Below are 15,738 nucleotides of genomic sequence, written 5' to 3' on the forward strand. Positions count from 1 at the left end.
GCCCCTGAAAGCTCGCGGCTGGCAGTGGCCAGGGTAGGCGATTCATTTGACTGTATAGCCAAGGGGTCTTGGTGTGAATAAGAACAAGAAATGCAATACTGGCAGCGGAAGTGGCATTGTTGAAATGTCTCTCTCAGTGCATGATGTTTGTAAAGTATACGCAGGCTTTATTTCAGACTGGTGATGCCAGTGGTGATTTAGCGAAAACCCGCGCTCCTTGGGGCTTCTTCAAGCACCTCTGTTTTATGCATCTCTCAGCCTGTTTGTATATGGTTTTGAAAATTGTTACAGTGCACAACTGCCTTGCACCTGTGTTATCCCCACAGGTGTCCTGCAAGCAGTATTTGACAGGTGCGTGTATGTATGTGTGTTTGTACGTATGCGTTGTGCCTTTGCTCGGTGTACATGGTGTAGTATGTCTGTGGCGCATGACGTAGTGTTTCCGCGCAGTGTGCGTGTAGTGTTGGCGCGCAGTGTGCGTGTTGTCTATTGGGCAGTGGGTGGCTACAGTGCATTTGTAGAATATGCCCGAGCCTTGTATGTGCAATGCGTGTTTGTGGTATGTAGGGTGTGTGTTTGTGCATGCTTAGGTTTGTGTGTTAGTGCTGAATGTGTAGTTTGTGTATTTCGTGATGCAGTTTACAATGAGTGTGAGACTAACATTTAGTGTATATGCATGTGTTTTCTAAATATAAAGTCTATTCGCAGTGTATATAACGTGTACTGTCAATGTTTAGTACATGTGCATAGACTGGATGTGTTTAATTTTCATGTGCTGCAATGTGCGTTTGTGGTATGTGGGTGCGCGTATTATGTGTGGAGGGCGTGTACAGTGGGTATGAAAGTATGTGAGAGATAAGCACCCAGTGCGTCCGTACTTTGTGTGCGGTGTACAATCTTTGTGTGGTGAATAAGCGCAGTGTGTTGCGTGCTCTCTCTATGTGAGGTCGCTTTGCGCCCTCGTGTATGGTTTTACGAGTGCTGCTGGCCCTTTATTGAAAAACAGGTGATTTAATGACTCAAAGTGTACCGTAAAGTGCAGTGGCCGCCACAGGCGTTGTTCCTGTTTAATACATTGTGCCCCTGTGACAGGGAGCCGAACGCTGTCCCTCCCCATTAAGGGTGAAAGCGTCCAGCCAGGACCCTTCATTAAGTCAGGTTAGCTGTAATCCAATTGCAAGCTTTTACCTTTAGGGGGGCATACTTTACATTCTCCAGATTGCCCACTATTTCCCATTTAAAAGAAAGTACATAGCCAAGATCTACACAGACAGGGAACTACTTCTGCTGCTGCTCCTTTCGGAGACAGAGGGTCCCCTGCGCCCCCTCCTCCAGCAGCACCCCTCCTGGAGGCTGCGTGGGCGCCGTAGAGGGATCGGCGGCGTCACATCTTGTCTGCGTTCTGCAGAGGGGCCATTCAGAGCGCACGAAAGTGTGGAGGGTTTACGACTCTGGGGGTCACGTGCAGTGAGTGGAGTCTGATTTAAAAACAGCACTCTCTTCCACGGTCATCTGCGGGAGCTTATCACCGAAGTGCAGGGGGTCGGGGACACTTTCAAGTGCCCATATTAGAGGCAGGCGCAGGACGCGCTCAGGGGACCGAGCCCAGAATCGGAGCACCTGTCCGTGAAGTGGCAGCACGCGCGAGGTCCTGGGATACAAGCCGTTCGATTGATCCAGCGGGCGGGATCTCCCTGAACCGTAGCCAGGTAAGCAACCAGGCCTGGGTACCCATGGGTAGGGTGGGCTGCGAAGGAACCCTGACATCACATGCCCGTTTGTGTGAGCACAAGAAAGGGTTAGTTAATAGTTATAATATCTAAGTATGTACTTAGTCTACTGTGCAGGCATGGCTCTTCTATGAAGTACTACCGTGCACGGAAGTCTTTAAGACTTTATGTGCACATAAGATCGTGATATGACCCCCCTAAATGACTGCATGCCTGCCGAGGCTTGAACGCCGCGCCCGCGCGCTCTTAGGGCAGCTGGAATGTAGCAAATGGGGCACCTGTGCACGCTGCGTTTGGAAGGGCACCCACGTGCGCGCGAAGCTCTGAGGAGCTGTGAAGTGTACAGGTGTGCACCACGTTCTGATTGTGCGCCCGTGCCCCTGAGCTCTCCCGAGGCTTGAAAGTTTCTCCTGCGAGGGCTGGGGTTTGAAAGGCGCACGCGTGGGCGCTGTGGTTAGCTGACTTTTTTGAAGGTGCGTCTGTCCGCGCTACGGACTGTTGGATTTCGAGAGAGGGGTGATTGTGGCGAGATTACTTGCTCGTGTTCCTGGGGAGAGTTTCCCTCTTCAGTGTGCTCTCTTGGAAGCTTCCCATCCCGGTCAAGCCAGCTTCCTATGCGTGGTGCCCCAGGCAAGCATGGCCCTGGGCTCTGCTGCATGCTTCAGGTGACAGGGCTGCCTCACTCCTCAGCTGAGCTCACGCGCTGCCACTGCCTGTTGCTGCTTCATGTGTGTCTTGGGTTTTCTTTCCGCAGTTGAGGCGCGAGGAAGGCAACAAACAGAAGCGACACTCCTATGCCTCCTGCCCGGCCAGCGCCCACCGCGGTCTCCTGGGTCCCACGCCGTTAGAGCGGACTGGCCAGGAGTTTGCTGCCCGAACGTATCTGGATGAGAAAAGTCAGGATGACCAAGCAGGGACCGACGGAGCACAAGCTCTCGGCGGTGGCCCCCTTCAGTGAGGGACCGGCCGAGAAGAAGGACGTGGAGCTCATTCTGGTGAAGGAGCAGAACGGCGTGCAGTACACCAGCAGCACCCTCTTGGCGGGGACCTCGGCCACCTCACCACGCTACACTGCGCCCCCCTCCAGCCCCGGGGAGCCCGCCAGGGAGACCTGGGGCAAGAAGATCGACTTCCTGCTCTCTGTCATCGGCTTCTCGGTGGATCTTGCCAACGTCTGGAGGTTCCCCTACCTCTGCTACAAGAACGGAGGAGGTAAGGGAAGCGTCGAGACCTCTGTGATTTCCAATACATCGGGGGAAACATACGCAATGTGTAACTTAAAAAAAAATCTTTAAAAAAGTTGTTTGTAAAGAAATGCATCGTCCCGACAGACGAAGCCGTTCAAATAGTGAATCTGAGATGTAATACTAAATATTGATGCCTCAGAAAGGGTAGAGCACAGTCAGTCCCGTATCACGCAAGTCTGCAGGGCTGGGGTTGATTTGAGTCTGTTGCGTGCCAGGCTGAGCTGACACGCAGGCAGTGATGGGTTAAGGGTTGACATGCCCAGCCAGTCACACACAGGGGCAGTCAGTCATTTGCACATCAACCGGCCTGAAAGTCAGAATCCAGGTCTTCTGTCCCGTGTTTAGGACTGAACTCTGCTTTGAATCTTACACTGCTCTGCCGCTTCTAAGCTCCAGTGTTTGTCTGTCTCACACTTTACGACTAGTGTAGTTGGCTAAAAATTGGTTTGAGAACTGTCTGGCATCATTTAAAAAAAGTTTACAACTCGTCTCTGTGCACGTTCTATTTCAGCGGGTGTGGGACGGGGTAGATGCTGCGACCACGATATCTCACCTGGAAGGTGTCTCAGCTGCTTGCAAGCCGATTCTTGTTGTGTCTTGCCAGGCATCGTTAGTGCATGAACAAATGTGAGGCACAGTGAGTACAGCTGTGTACGGGTTTGGGAGGTGTATGGAGGTAACTTAACTTTAACTCCTAGAATATCTAGAATAACGTAACCACTCCTTTGGCAAACGGAAATGAAAGAACACGATTGAAGGGGATAGCTAACCAGTTTGTATATAGCTGGATGTGCAGCTGGGTGGGGCAGCTTCTATACCACTGGATGTGCAGCTGAGTGGTGCAGTTTCCATACCACTGGATGTGCAGCTGAGTGGTGCAGTATATTGGTATATCACTGGCTAGGCAATTGTGTGATACAGTTTGCCGGTGTGTTGCTGGATGTGCATCTGGACTGTAGAGTCGTCTGGTTTATCATTAAATGTATAACTGGGTGACACCGTCTGTCGATGTAGCACTAGATGTGCAGCTAGTAGTATAGTATGTCGGAATATCAGTCGATGTGAATGGTACAGTCGTCCTGTATATTGCCGGATGTGGAGATGTCCGGTACAGTATGTCAGTATACTACCTGATATGCATTTGGGTGGTACAGTCTGCCAGCATGTAATTAGAAGTGCAGCTGCGAGGTAGATTGTGCTGTTGCATCACTGGATGTACAGCTGGCTGGTACAGACTGCTGGTATATCACTAAATGTGCCACAGCTGGGTAGCAAGTCTGGCGGCATACCACTGGTTTGCAGTTTGATTGTAGAGACTGCCAGGATATCATTGGAGGTGCAGCTGGGTGGTACAATGTGCAGATAGATCACTGGCTATGCAGCTGGGTGGTAAAGTGTGCCGGTATATCAGTGGATGTGCAGCTGGGTGGTTCAGTGTGCAAGTACATCACTGGATGTACATCTGGGTGGTACAGTGTGCAGATATTTCACTGGATGTGCAGCTGGGTGGTATAGTATGCTGGTATATCACTGAATGTGCAGCTGGGTGGTACAATGGGCAGGTATATCACTGGCTGTGCAGCTGAGTGGTATAGTATGCTGGTATATCACTAGATGTGCAGCTCGGTGGTACAGTGTGCAGGCATAACACTGGTTATTCGGCTGGGTTGTAGTCAGACAGTATACAATTGTATATTCAGCTGGGTGGTACAGTATGCAGGTATATCACTGGATGTGCAGCTGGGTGCTACAGTGTGCAGGTATATAACTGGATGTGCAGCTGGGTGGTAGTCAGACAGTATATAATTGTATATTCAGCTGTGTGGTACTGTCTGCAGGTATATCACTGGATGTGCAGCTGGGTGCTACAGTGTGCAGGTATATAACTGGATGTGCAGCTGGGTGGTAGTCAGACAGTATATAATTGTATATTCAGCTGTGTGGTACTGTCTGCAGGTATATCACTGAATGTGCAGCTGGGTGGTACAGTGTGCAGGTATATAACTGGATGCGCAGCTGGGTGGTAGTCCGACAGTATACAAGTGTATATTCACCTGGGTGGTACAGTATGCAGGCATATCACTGGATGTGCAGCTGGGTGATAGTCAGACACTATACAATTGTATATGCAGTTGGGTGGAACAGTGTGCCGGTATAGCACTGGATCTACAGCTGGGTGGTACAGTCTGCTGTGTGGTGCGGTCTGATTGTGTATCCCAAAGACAACAAGGACCATCCTTCAGGCGCTGAGAAGGTGCTCAGATGTTACACCGTATACATATTAAAGACACCGTGTGGCAGCGGGATGATGGATAGCTTAAAAAGGATCCCAGCCTGCGCATCTATTTATATGTTGTTGTGGCTGTTGCTTGGTAACAAAAGCTAATGGTTTAGGCTCCTGACATATTTTATTCATGAAAACTTTGCTTTAATGACAAGACTCGCTTCTTTTGGGTGGCATCTTCCCCTGCGTGAAAAGCCCCGGTTGTGCCTGTGCCATGTGTACACACAGCCACCGTCCAGGCTTCAGAGCCAAGCCTGAACACACAGCGGCTACTCCCACAAGACAACGACCCGAGGACTTCCTGTCTCTTACAGGATCTCCATTGGCGCCCGCAGTAGCTACACTTTCCTGGGCCGCGGATGCTGCGATCAGATGCGCAGTGTTATCAATTACATTTGCCAAAGACACAGAAATAATACGTTCTGGTCAATTTTACGAACGAGGACAGAGGGTATAATTGAACTTGCCATTGCCTCAGCTCAATGTTGCTGATTATGTATAACAGAAATTTAAGGTGGGACGTGGGAGGTATTTTGCGTGTCAGCGCTCTCAGTTTTGGCAAATGAATGCAGGGAGGTAAACTTGTTTTTCAGAGGATCACACAATTTGGCCACTTGTGTGGAAGCTATGTTCAGGGCTCGAGTCAGTGCATCTTTCTCTCGTTGGGGGTCGTGTGTTCATTGGTATTTCCTGTTTCAAACATTACATGGAAGGACTTTAATCTGAGAAAATATTTAAGAACTATGATACAACAGTTGTCGTTGGAACTCTTGCATTAATAAATGGAAGGCAGAGTTTCACCAACTTATCTTGTCTCGTACAACACTTTACCAAAGTTTTTAGGACTTCAAATACAATGCATCCAATATTTGAGAAACACCCCAGAACAATTATAAGCACATTCAAAGTTGGAATCTTACCACTATTCTTTCAAGTTTTAGAACTCTAGCACCATATATGTAACAATGACGTAGGTACCATCAAAGTGCTGGAAAGGATAACACGCTTATTTATGAAGATCTATAAACGGTAAACCACAAGCCACAAACGGAAAAATAAAACTTGTTGCAGAGTGTGATCCAAGTGAAGGGATTGTAGCTTAGTAGAAAAAGTAATTTCTCTATTCTTCGTGCCCACTTATCTTGTAATTCATTGTAAACGAACATATGAAATGTAGTAAAGGCGATATTGTGCCTTTCTCCTGTGAAATCCCATGAAAAATCACAAAATTATGGTAAATTATGTTTTCAGACCTAAAAGGGAATTTGACAACATCTTGTGTGACTTATATCAAACGTCACTAAAAAAAACGGCTTGCAAAATACTGTCTGGAGAATGGTTTAAGCAGTAAAATTCTCTCGCCAAGACATTTGCAGTGCAAGCCAGACTTCCACTAGGAACTTGTGAGAATTGTTTATGCAAGATGTGCGTTCGCGTACTAAAGTAATTCAAAATTGTGTAGTAAGTAATTTCAAGATATTTGCATTTTTCCTTTAAAATAAAATTCCGGAATTTTGCAAGTTTTACCAGCATAATTAAAATTTAGCCCAGGCTTAATGTGAATGAATGTCATTAGCTGTAAGGTACACACAGTAACCAGAACAGGCAATTCCCACATTACAGTATTGAGACTATGAAGGTCTTTACACCAGTAGGAATTTAAGTACTTGAGACAGCCAGATATGATTTTGCTGTAGCAAGTCTACCGGCTCCGTAACTAAGATAAATTAGCTGTCGTGACAACTAGGATTCTTGGGCAATCTCTCAAAATGAGAATGGAAGTTCCAAAGTCTGCACCTTTTTCAAGCAATCATACAATGTAGAAGTAGATTGGCTCCATATCACTGGCACAGGTGCCATCCATACATAATCTTGTAGCCAACTTCACTAAAATACACATGCTAAGAAGAAGACATGGCATAGATTTGGAGCCTACTAGAGCTGGACTCTATATTTGGAGACCCATGCAAACTTCCTGGTTCTTGGAGAGTTAAGGGTTATCTTTCATGGCTTGTTTGTGTGGTGGAACCTCATTCCATCCAATCCTGAAACAGCACACACTTTTCTTGAGGGCACACCAATGATTTGCTTGTGCTGCAACACAATGCTTCTGGTTACTGTGCTGACACTGAAGTATCAGTCCTTAATGTGTAAAACAAAATGCAGTGGTTCTTGCTCTGGAGTCCACTGCAGCTTGCAAAAACCACAGTTGATGGACAGAATGCAGAACAATGTCATACATTCACCCCAGTACAGAGATCTGGGCCTAAATCCATCGTTTTTTTGCACTCCACACCAACCCAGTTCAGACATGGCCATATGCAAATCAGTCTGACCCTGTGCCTCATGGGAACAGTCCAGCCCGAACTGCCAAGCCATGCCTTCTCTGGACCGGAAACAAGCTTCCGAGGACCGGTTTCTGGTATTCAAGCCGCCTTCAGCCCGGCTAGCTTGAATCCAGTGGTGTGGAGTGCATGGGACTCACGTCTGAGCATACCCATCCCACTCGGGGTGACAAATGCAAAAACCATAGTTGATGGACAGAATGCAGAACAATTTCATACATTCACCCCAGTACAGAGATCTGGGCCTAAATCCATCGTTTTTTTGCACTCCACACCACCCCAGTTCAGACATGGCCATATGCAAATCAGTCTGACCCTGTGCCTCATGGGAACAGTCCAGCCCGAACTGCCAAGCCATGCCTTCCTTGGACCGGAAACAAGCTTCTGAGGACCGGTTTCTGGCATTCCAGCCGTCTTCAGCCCGGCTATCTCGAATCCAGTGGTGTGGAGTGCATGGGACTCACGTGTCTGAGCATACCCATCCCACTCGGGGTGACAAATGCAAAAACCACAGTTGATGGACAGAATGCAGAACAATGTCATACATTCACCCCAGTACAGAGATCTGGGCCTAAATCCATCGTTTTTTTGCACTCTACACCACCCCAGTTCAGACATGGCCATATGCAAATCAGTCTGACCCTGTGCCTCATGGGAACAGTCCAGCCCGAACTGCCAAGCCATGCCTTCCCTGGACCGGAAACAAGCTTCCGAGGACCGGTTTCTGGCATTCCAGCCATCTTCAGCCCGGCTAGCTTGAATCCAGTGGTGTGGAGTGCATGGGATTAACGTCTGAGCATACCCATCGCACTCGGGGTGACAAATGCAAAAACCACAGTTGATGGACAGAATGCAGAACAATGTCATACATTCACCCCAGTACAGAGATCTGGGCCTAAATCCATCTTTTTTTGCACTCCACACCACCCCAGTTCAGACATGGCCATATGCAAATCAGTCTGACCCTGTGCCTCATGGGAACAGTCCAGCCCGAACTGCCAAGCCATGCCTTCCCTGGACCGGAAACAAGCTTCCGAGGACCTCTGGTTCACCCCTGCCTCCCCCGGCCTCTGGTCTAGCCCCCGATCTCTCCGCCTGATTCCAGGCTGTCCCCCAGGGTGGGTCCTTGCACCACCAACTTTGCCGACTAGACCCAGCGTTTCCGAACAGCGTTGCGGTAAAGCAACTTCCGAGGGGGGGCCCTGCTCGAGGGGACCCTGGCCCTCGCGCCCCACAGCGCCAGCGACTACTCCTGCTGGGCACAGGTCTCCCGAGCCGTGTCACCACCTTCTGCTGCCTGTGGCTGTGTACGGTACGCTGTGAGGACAGTGCCTCTGGTGAACTCTGATGATCGCAGGCTCTCCAAGATGGCGATTCGACTGCAGCTGGCCTCCAACTCCCCCCTGGGTTCCCGCCTTCCCTCCGGGACTTCTCGACTTGCGTGCTATCCTGAATGACACTTTGCTGCTGTTTTTCGGACAGTTTTCGCTGGACTCTAGCCCTTCCCTCCATACCTTGCATCCCACCCACCATTCCTCTATGCTGTGATTGCATCTTTGACCTATTGCAATAATGCTAAGCTTTGGTATTCGCTGAAGTCCTTACACCATATACCACCCCTATGCGTCTATTAGAGTTTAACCAGTCATATCCCTTCCTATGTGTATTTAGTTGACTCTTATCACTAGTGTTTGCAGTGGACCTTTATACTCTCTACCACTCCTATGTGACCCTTGGAGTATTTCCAGTCATATCCCTCCTGTGTAGATTGAAGATAACTCTAATGACTAGGATCCTATGTGATTTTTAGATTGTATCCAAGTGTATCCCCTCCCTGTGTTTAGAGATATAGCTTTAACGACTAGTCGCCTGTGTGACTGTCGGAGTATAGCCAGGTGTATACCTTCCCTCATGTGAAGAGATACCCTACTCACTAGAACAAAAAGAATTGTGGTCTTTATGTATTTGTAACTGATTCTATGTAAAGTGCATTGATAACATATAATGGAACTGGTGCTGTGTAAAGCGCTCTGATAACCTAATCGGTTCAAGTTCGCGCTATATCCAAGTGTATCCCCTCCCTGTGTTTAGAGATATAGCTTTAACGACTAGTCGCCTGTGTGACTGTCGGAGTATAGCCAGGTGTATACCTTCCCTCGTGTGAAGAGATACCCTATTCACTAGAACAAAAGAAATGTGGTCTTTATGTATTTGTAACTGATTCTATGTAAAGTGCATTGATAACATGTAACGGAACTGGTGCTATGTAAAGCGCTCTGATAACCTAATCGGATCAAGTTCGCGCTATATAAAACTCTAAAAATAAATAAATAAATAAATAAAACCCAGATCTTTTGACTGGGTGTGAGTGTTTGATTGATTCAGATGCTCTGTCCATCACCACCCCCTTTTGTACCGCTTTTGGCCACCATAAGTGTGGCAGGGTATGCTCAGACGTGAGTCACTTGCTCACTTTGCCACTGGATTCAAGCAAGCCGGGCTGAAGACGTCTGGAATGTCAGAAACCGGTCCTCGGAAGCTTGTTTCCGGTCCAGGGAAGACATTGCTTGGCAGTTCGGGCTGGACTGTTCCCATGAGGCACATGGTCAGACTGATTTGCATATAGCCATGTCTGAACTGGGGTGGCAGAGTGGGCTAAAGAACGGTGATGGATTAAACCCAGATCTTTTGACTGGGTGTGAGTGTTTGATTTATTCAGATGCTCTGTCCATCACCACCTCCTTTTGTACTGTCCACTGCAGCTTGCACCACCCATAGCCTCTGCTAATCCTTCCAGTTACAGTACCAACACAACTACTGACGATCAAACTCCTACAAGTGTGCCAATTCAGACTACTCCATGATCCCATGGCTATAAAAATGACTTGGGTGGCATGTATTAGCCATTTCTAATGTATATTATTAAACAACTATTCTTGTGCTTATGTCTAAATTAGATAAAGAGCGCCACCATGTGTCAGTGTCAGAAGTGCTTGCGTTAAAATGTAAGATACAGGGCCGAGCACCAGAAACTACCAGCTCAAATTGAGCACTGTCAAGTATTAAAATATGCCCTGAGGTTCTCTTCAGGACTTCTTATACAAGCTGAGCTGTGGCGTTATAGCTAATGTATTAGCAAATTTGCAATAAAATGTTTACATTCATTGCAATCTTAAAAAAAATAATTCTTGATGAGAAATCCTAACCCCCTTGTCTTCCTCAAGCCCTTCTGTAGCATGTCAGCCATGCTCAATACACTTGCCGGATTATCTTAATATGGATAAGGATTTAGCTACCAGCAGTGCAGCAGGTTTAGTGGCATGGGGGCCCACGGTTGTGTAGGGCCCACTGCACCTTCATTAGAGCTTTTTTCTACAACCCCACTATGGGATGAGGGGTAATTTTGCTTGCTGACATTAGGACCCCTTGCATTTTTTCTATGCTACTGAGCATGGAGTGGTCTTGAAACCTTTTCATGAGCAGCTATAAATATGCTGTTGGCTCTCAGTCCATCCCCGAATTTAACACCACGTTCGGCTGTTTGTCACAAATGTCAACACTTTTTCACATCACCTCACAGAAAGCTCTGTGGCTCAACCTCTTTGGATCAGGTGTTATTGCATAAACACGTTTGCAAAGGTGTTTGATGAGATTGCTAGTCTCCGTCAAAAGTAGCAATGATTAATTTGGGAAATGTGCAGCTCTTGCCTTTACCTAGATTCCATAGTACTCCATATACAAGTTGTTGGTGTTTTCATATATTTCCCGAACATCATTGTCATTTGTTTCCCCAGGGCATGACTGTCCACTTTCACAGTAAAAGGTAACATATTTGTAACATCCCACTTCACAGTTGATAAAGTGTCACCTCGCCACCTGTAGGTGAAAAACTCATGTTCTTGCTCGATGAAGATCTTGTTGAGAAGAAGAGGGACAACATTTGACTTCCAAGATTCATTTAGCAAATTGGTTTCTAAATATGCTTGTCATCTATAGGCCACTAAGTTTATTAGTTCAACAGTAGTGCGTTAAAGGATATTTACAGTACTTATTTGGTTAAAAAAAAGTTGAGATGGCCAACGTGTTTCTTAGGAACTGTGGTTGTCAAAAATCAAGGTTGTCTAGACTTTTTTTTTTTCAAAGATTTTTTATTGAAGATATTTGTAATACAGTGCAGTGGTAATGCGGGGGCACATACAGATGGGTTACAGGCATCTTGTGGTTACATTCAGCATTTGGCATGGCGGCTGATATTGGGAGACAGCGTATCTGTAGGCCCCTATAGACATGATAGAAAGTGAGAAAGGAGGGATAGGGGGGGGGTCGGGTGGCGGGGTGGAGACAGACCTTAGCAAGTGGGTCTTCTCTGGCCTGTGGCTGGTTACCCCAACGGAGCTGGGCTGTTCCCTGTCTACGGGGGCTTGTGTGACCCTAAATGTGCGTCTAGGGAGGCCCACATCTCGCTTCTTGCTGTGTGACAGGTTGAGGACCTTGCCGTGATGTTGTCCGCCCCCCCTGAGGAAGGTTATCCAGTTGACCCATCTCTTGAATGTCGCCATGCCGGTGCTCTTCCAGTTCGCTAAGATTGTTTTAACTGCCGCTGTGAGTAGAAGGTCAACTAGGAAGCAGACGCAGAGCGGCCCAAAGGAAGTCCACAAGCACAGGCACACAAAGCAGCAGCTAAAAATTACAGGGAAGCGCATGACCTAACGAGTCAAAAGGCCTACGCGAATAAGGACACACAGAGCCGGAACAGAATCAAACCTAATAACAAACGTGGGGGGAGCATCGGCGCAGGAGGCTGCATCAGCATACAGCATACAGTGGACGGCCACAGCGGACGGAGGTGCAGCGGCCTGCTCAATCGCATGGGGAGGTACAGGTCCACGCTCTAAAAACCTGCCAAGCATAACCCCAGTTTCAACAAGGAGATCCAGTAAGAGTAGCCCCGACAAGTGATATGCAACAAAGAGCACCACATTAGAGTAGCCTCAGGCCCAACACAATACCTCGCCAAGAGGGCTGTGCCCAAGATCGAGAGGAGTTGACAGGCAGAGCGTCCTAGGCTGGTGAGGAAGGGCGTCGCGGAAGGGTCACTGAGCTGGTGGGGGCCAAGACGAGGACAAGGACGGTCCGGTGGCCGAGCAGATTTTGCGCTGACCTCGAACCTACACACAGAGAAGCAACAACAAAGAACACAAAAACCGACCCGGCAAAACATCAGAAGGACGACAGGCTGTGCACATATCTAGCCAAAAGCGGGTTCGGGACCATGGCGGAACGCAACGACAAAAACGCAAGTGAGAGCAAAATGGTCAGAAAGGACCAGCCAGACTCTCCCTCAAAGCTGAAACAAGACCAAAAAAACGAAGCAACAACACTGGATACACTCCTAAAGAAAACAAACGAAGGAAACGAGCTAGCCAAGGCCACGAAAAAGACAATAGATAACACGCAGCTCGAACTGGCCGCCATAAGAGCAGACCAAAGCAAGATGAACTGCAGAATTGACGCGGCAGAAAAGAGGATAAGTGAACTAGAGGACAACACCAACAAGACACACATGGACATGGGATACATGGCCAAAACAACCAGCGATCTGCAGAAACTGCTGGCGGAGCAGGACAACCGCTGCAGGAAAGGGAACAAAAGGCTTCTAGGAGTTCCCTAAGGGAAGGAGGACACACTTGGGTCATGCACAGCCCTACTGGAAGAACTCCTACCAAAGCTGACCGGCCTAGAGTTTGACAGGCCATTCGAGGTGGACAGAGCCTATAGAGTGCCGGCAACAAAACCTCAGCACGGGAGAGGTCCACGGGCTATTATATGCAAGCCACTCCGCGCCAACCACACTGAGGCGATTTTCTCCTTCGCCAGGAAAGGACAGAGCTTGAGATGGGGTGGTCAGAAAATCGTCATCACACAGGACTTCTCACGGCAGACAGTGGAAACCAGGTTGCCTAGTCTTGATTCCACCTTGTGTCCCTTTCTTCTGCCTGCTCTCTGTCTCTGTAGCTCTCTCTTGTAGGCTCTTTTTCATACCTGCTTGTTCTCCCTTTGCCACTGTTTTCCTACCTTCCGCTTCCTCTTTTCTCCTTTGACTGCATTCTCTCACTTTATATGGGACAAAGTCTGATAAAGAAAAGTAAGTTAATCCACACAAAAAGGGTAGAGAGGTTGCATTCCTACCCGACCCACCAGTCAAAATACAATTCACACATGAGAGGTAGGAATGTGTACTATGGTTCAGTATTGGCATGTGCTATGTGAAAAAGACTGCCCTCACTCACAAATTTGTGAGTGAGGGCAGTCTTTTTTCACAGAGCACATGACACTACTGAACCATAGAAGAATAGAATAAGAAGAATACTTTTATTCTACAGTTAATAAAAGCTTACAGTATTAAAAACTTCCGTTATTAAAAAAAAATGTAAACATTATTTACATTTGTGGTGTAAGAATTAGAAAATAAGGTGTTTTACACTCTATAAAGTCATAAAAGTCTCAATTGCCTTTTGGTATGAACTGAACCATAGTAGACAATCCTACCTCTCTTTTGTGTGAGTTAATGGAAAGTAAGTATCTGTCCACCAAAAATGAATACTGGGGACCATCTCATGTAACCATTGCCACAAATGAATCACTGAACATTATTTTTTTACCTTGTATTATACATACATTAATATGATTTGCGAAAACGAATCCTCCCAAGTCATCAATTTTTTGGAATTAGTCATCAGGGCGATATAATGTCTCCCTTTAAACAGAATAGGAGGACTTGCTTCGCATATGGAGTCATAGGATTTTTTTATTTTGATTACCTAATATCTAATATATTTTCATTTCTGCATATGTCTCTTTAACAAATGTGTTTTTTAATGACCTTCCCAAAAGATTCCAGTTCTCAAATCAGTTCAGATAGCAACACGACTTTATTCCATGAATCCAGTATATCATATTTAATAATTTTCCCTAAAAATGATAGTAACAAAGCTGGCCTGGCAAATGAGGCACACACATGTGGATAGAAAAACGAATCCTAATAATTTGAATGTAGCTATTTTCAAATGTAACAGAGATCAAAATATTTTGAACTTCCATGAATTTCACTGATGCCAAACCTGCAAAAGTGATTGTGTACCACGATTTACGGAACCCTTTGTTCATCACACAGTTAATAATAATAATAATCTTTATTCAGCAGTAGTCACCACCATAAAAGAAACCACAATTAAAATCAACATCAAATTTATTTTTATCAGCAAATAACAAAAATGTGCAAATGGCAAATATCCATGTATTCATCAAACACATCTAGAATTACTTGACCTAAGCGTAGCACTTAAAAAGTTAATAACACTAAAAAGCGTGCGGACATTAGGCAGGAGATACAAATACAATAGAACTACACGGGTACGCAGTAGTCACAGCCCTAGAAGAAACCACAATTAAAATCAACATCAAATTCATTTATAACAGCATGTCACAAAAGTGTGCAATATAGCAAATATCCTTATAGTCATCAATCACTGCTAGAGTTTCTTGACCTTAGTGCAGCTCTTAAAAAGTTAATAACACTAAAAAGCATGTGAACATTAGGAACAAGTTGCAAATACAATAGAGCTACATGGGCATGCCTAAATCTTAGTTCCTTTAAAATCAGTTTAAGAAACAATTGCCTAGGATGCGTAACATATTTGCATAGGAGAACAAAGTGTAGGGTATCCTGTGGAGTTCTATTGTCGCAGCCACAGGGACCTCTCGCTTCTACGTGTAATACAAAACCAGGAGGAGATGCCAATAAACGGTGGAACAAGTTTGATCTAAAACAGGTAATTAAAAATATGTCACGAGCACTTGTTAAAATAGATAAGGCTCCATGCCCTGCAACGACTTAACCAGGACATGCCCCATTACCATGGGTTTCCTAAGCTCCTTTTCCTCCCAGGAAGCTGTAAGATATTTAAAAAACAACTCTTTAACAATATTCTTGTCCTGTGGCTTCACTGCATCATATCTCGTGAAAATATCTGCTCTACCTAGAGCTGTGAGGGTCTCCTTAATATATATTAAACATGGGATTTTAAGGGCATGGTTGAGTGAGAGGCAGTCCTTAATTAATAATCGGTTAA

General features: G+C 46.4%; 1 protein-coding gene across 1 annotated transcript in view; it reads left to right on the forward strand.

Annotated features, from left to right (window-relative positions):
- Positions 1–1,264: 1,264 nt before the first annotated feature.
- SLC6A2 (solute carrier family 6 member 2) overlaps positions 1,265–15,738 on the forward strand; it is a 1,509,850-nt gene continuing 1,495,376 nt past the window's right edge. The window contains exons 1-2 of the mRNA XM_086945193.1: positions 1,265–1,709; positions 2,485–2,942. Of these exons, the coding sequence (XP_086801319.1) occupies positions 2,618–2,942 (325 nt within the window). The 5' untranslated portion in view covers positions 1,265–1,709; positions 2,485–2,617. The remainder of the gene's footprint in view (positions 1,710–2,484; positions 2,943–15,738) is intronic.

This window comes from Lissotriton vulgaris, chromosome 12 (assembly GCF_964263255.1).
Source record: "Lissotriton vulgaris chromosome 12, aLisVul1.2, whole genome shotgun sequence".
NCBI lineage: Eukaryota > Metazoa > Chordata > Amphibia > Caudata > Salamandridae > Lissotriton > Lissotriton vulgaris.